The sequence below is a fragment of the Aedes aegypti genome, chromosome 3 (genome assembly GCF_002204515.2).
Source record: "Aedes aegypti strain LVP_AGWG chromosome 3, AaegL5.0 Primary Assembly, whole genome shotgun sequence".
Taxonomy (NCBI): Eukaryota; Metazoa; Arthropoda; class Insecta; order Diptera; family Culicidae; genus Aedes; species Aedes aegypti.
This window is the reverse complement of record NC_035109.1, coordinates 243,412,397-243,415,381: the sequence shown is the minus strand read 5'-3', so window position 1 is coordinate 243,415,381 and position 2,985 is coordinate 243,412,397. Positions and strand designations below refer to the sequence as shown.

Genomic DNA, 2,985 nt, shown 5'->3' with positions numbered 1-2,985 from the left:
CAGATGAAAGCTTAGGCTTGAGCGATTCGATTTTGATATAACACAGAAAGATTGTAGAATTAATGTCAATTTCAAAGGCTTGGAAATAATGCTAACCGATAGCACACTAGAGCACTTCAAAACAACAAACTAACATAAAAATCAAACGAATTAACTGGAAGGCGTCAAATGTTTTGTGTTGGATCCTAGGCAGACGATGGATAGATAAACGGTACACACGATCTTTACAATAGCGCCAGTATTGAGAAATGTTTGATGGTCCGAATTAGAACAGGGTCCGAATTGGACCACCTTACCTTATGATTCAGAGATTCTCTTTCTGCTCAAAACTCAAACATAGGATCTAGTCTTGCACAATCAAATTTATGTCGAAAATCTACATGTCATCGCTTTTAAACTTGATTCAAAGGCACACAATTAAAACAAATAAGTTTTTCTGGCATTCACAGCTGGGAAAATGCATTACACTCTCGTAAATAACAATTTAATAAACATTTTAGGTGTTATATTTAAGCAGTTATTAAGAATTTTCGGATATCAGTGATTTAAAAAGTGGGCAAATTCGCCCCTAGTCTCTAGGGGGCAAATGTGTGTATAACGGAATTAGGTGGGCGAAAAATTCAGAAAGGGTTGTCACAAGTTGGCGTTTATGCAAACATTACATTTAAATTATTGAAACTGGGCCGAACTTGTATCGAAAACTGATTCAGTAGCCAATTGGATATTGACAATACACGTAAGATATTGATATTGACAACCCACGTAAGATATTGATAAAATTGCAGCAATAGGAATGTGGGTTAACGATATTCAAGAAAATACTTTTAAATTTACATAATAGTTATGATTCTATTGATATGCGATTTGAAGACAATTGTTGACGTACGGTGTCGGTACCTGATAAATATTGGTCTCAAGAGGGCAAAAATCAAAAAAGTTTGGGAAACACTAGTAATCAAAACAAACATATTTTGTTTCATTATCTTTATTGAAAACAAGATATCAGAATTTCATTTAGTTATTTACACTGCCACTAAGTTTTAGCTTAAGAACGTTCTGTACGTCTAGATGATCTGCCACTGGACCGTTCCGATCGGTAGCTTCGTCCGGAATGCTTTGACACAGACCGGGATCGGCTGCGACTCTCCTCTGATGCCGTGCGAGACCTCGATCGACGATAGCTCTTCACCGAACGAGACTTCGATTGATATCCACGGGAACGACTGCGAGATCTCGACCGCGATCTTGACTTGGAACCGCTGCTACTTCTGCTTCTACTGCGTGACCGACCACGTTCTTCGTACAGCCGGATGTATCTTCCATTGAGCTCGGTGTCGTCAAACATTTTCAACGCCTGCTTCATGTCGTGCCGGCTGGCAAACTCCACAACTCCTTCGTTCATTCGATCCCGGTGAGCATCCGCAAAAGTTACACTGCCGGCTTTCCGCATATGGGCCTTGAGCTCCCGCCAATCGATGCGGGATGATAAATTCTCCACAATCAATCGATGATAGGTTCTTTGCGGCGGTTTCGGACGACTACTTGCTCCGCCGAACCTAGGTGGTCTCTTAGTGGCCTCAACCACAATCCTCTGGCCCAACAACTTTGCACCGTTCAGCTCGTAAATGGCATCCTCTGCATCCCGGTAGTCGTCGAACTCGACAAATGCATATCCACGCCGAAGAAGGATTTCCCTAATCCGTCCAAATCCTTCGAAAAACCGCTCAAGATCACGTTCCCGAGTATCGTGCGGTAGTTTTCCTGCATACACTCGACTGCCCATGATGAATTACACTGTTTCACTTTATTCTGCGAAGACGATGATTCTCAAAACAACACTCGAACACGTTTGATGTTGAAGACACCAGAAACGATCGCTTTTGTATCGTAGTTGGGTACTGTTCTGATCGATACCTAATAGAACACTAAACGAGACCATCTATTGGTTAGGTATGGATCTGGATCATGGGCGTTTCAAACTGTGTCAGGAACGAAACGCGAAAACAAAACGTTTTGTGCGTTTTCTCATACACTCGTAAAAGTGTCATCAGGTAAAGGTCAACTGTAGCGGTTAGTTCACTGCCTGTCAGTTGATGAGTTTCAGAAACATTTCAATAACAATAAACGGCGGTTACAGATTACAAATTGACGATTGAAGAACAAAACACTATTGTTTTCGAGAAGGGTAGATAAACTTAGAGGACGATTTAGTTGGAAAGTGATCAAGAATGACTAAATTTGCAGCTATAGAATTAGGGATGGAGTTTAGTTATATGACAAACTTAACTAATGATTTATTGAACAGTAATTGTGTTTAGCTTATCTAGTGACTATATTGAACATTGGTTGTGCACGGATTACAAAGGCTGCATTATTGTTTGGAGAAAAAAAAAGTTTCTTGGGTGTTTTCTACTGGAAGGGTTATGGTTGAAAGTAAGTATTTAACTTCGCAATTTCAGATCTCGCAGCAGCTTTGAAGTGTTTTGCTTTTAACTGTAGAATTGCGTTTTCAAATAATTAAGGATAAACAGAAAGTTTTCATAAACATTCACACTATTAGTTCTGTCAGAGTTTAAAATTACTAGGACAAGATGAAGTCCGTCCAAAAATATATTAAGCATAAGTCGTAGTATCAGGTTCAGCACTACAGTCACCCCACGCAGTTGAATCACAAACAGTAAATGTGTTTAGCTTATCTAGTGACTATATTGAACATTGGTTTTGCACGGATTACAAAGGCTGCATTTTCGTTTGGAGAAAAAAAATGTTTCTTGGGTGTTTTCTACTGGAAGGGTTATGGTTGAAAGTAAGTATTTGACTTCGCAATTTCAGATCTCGCAGCAGCTTTGAAGTGTTTTGCTTTTAACTGTAGAATTGCGTTTTCAAATAATTAAGGATAAACAGAAAGTTTTCATAAACATTCACACTATTAGTTCTGTCAGAGTTTAAAATTACTAGGACAAGATGAAGTCCGTCCAAAAATAT

At 39.2% G+C, this 2,985-nt stretch overlaps 1 protein-coding gene across 1 annotated transcript; it reads right to left on the bottom strand.

The window, feature by feature from the left end:
- Positions 1–967: 967 nt before the first annotated feature.
- LOC5566625 (serine-arginine protein 55) lies at positions 968–2,021 on the bottom strand. The gene has a single exon (XM_001650951.2). It carries the CDS (start codon positions 1,781–1,783, stop codon positions 1,046–1,048), a length of 738 nt encoding a protein of 245 aa, XP_001651001.2. The 5' UTR covers positions 1,784–2,021; the 3' UTR covers positions 968–1,045.
- Positions 2,022–2,985: the final 964 nt, after the last annotated feature.

What these genes read in the sequence shown, in the direction of transcription:
- LOC5566625 (XM_001650951.2), bottom strand. Translation starts at nt 1,783, where the DNA reads ATGGGCAGTCGAGTGTATGCAGGAAAACTACCGCACGATACTCGGGAA.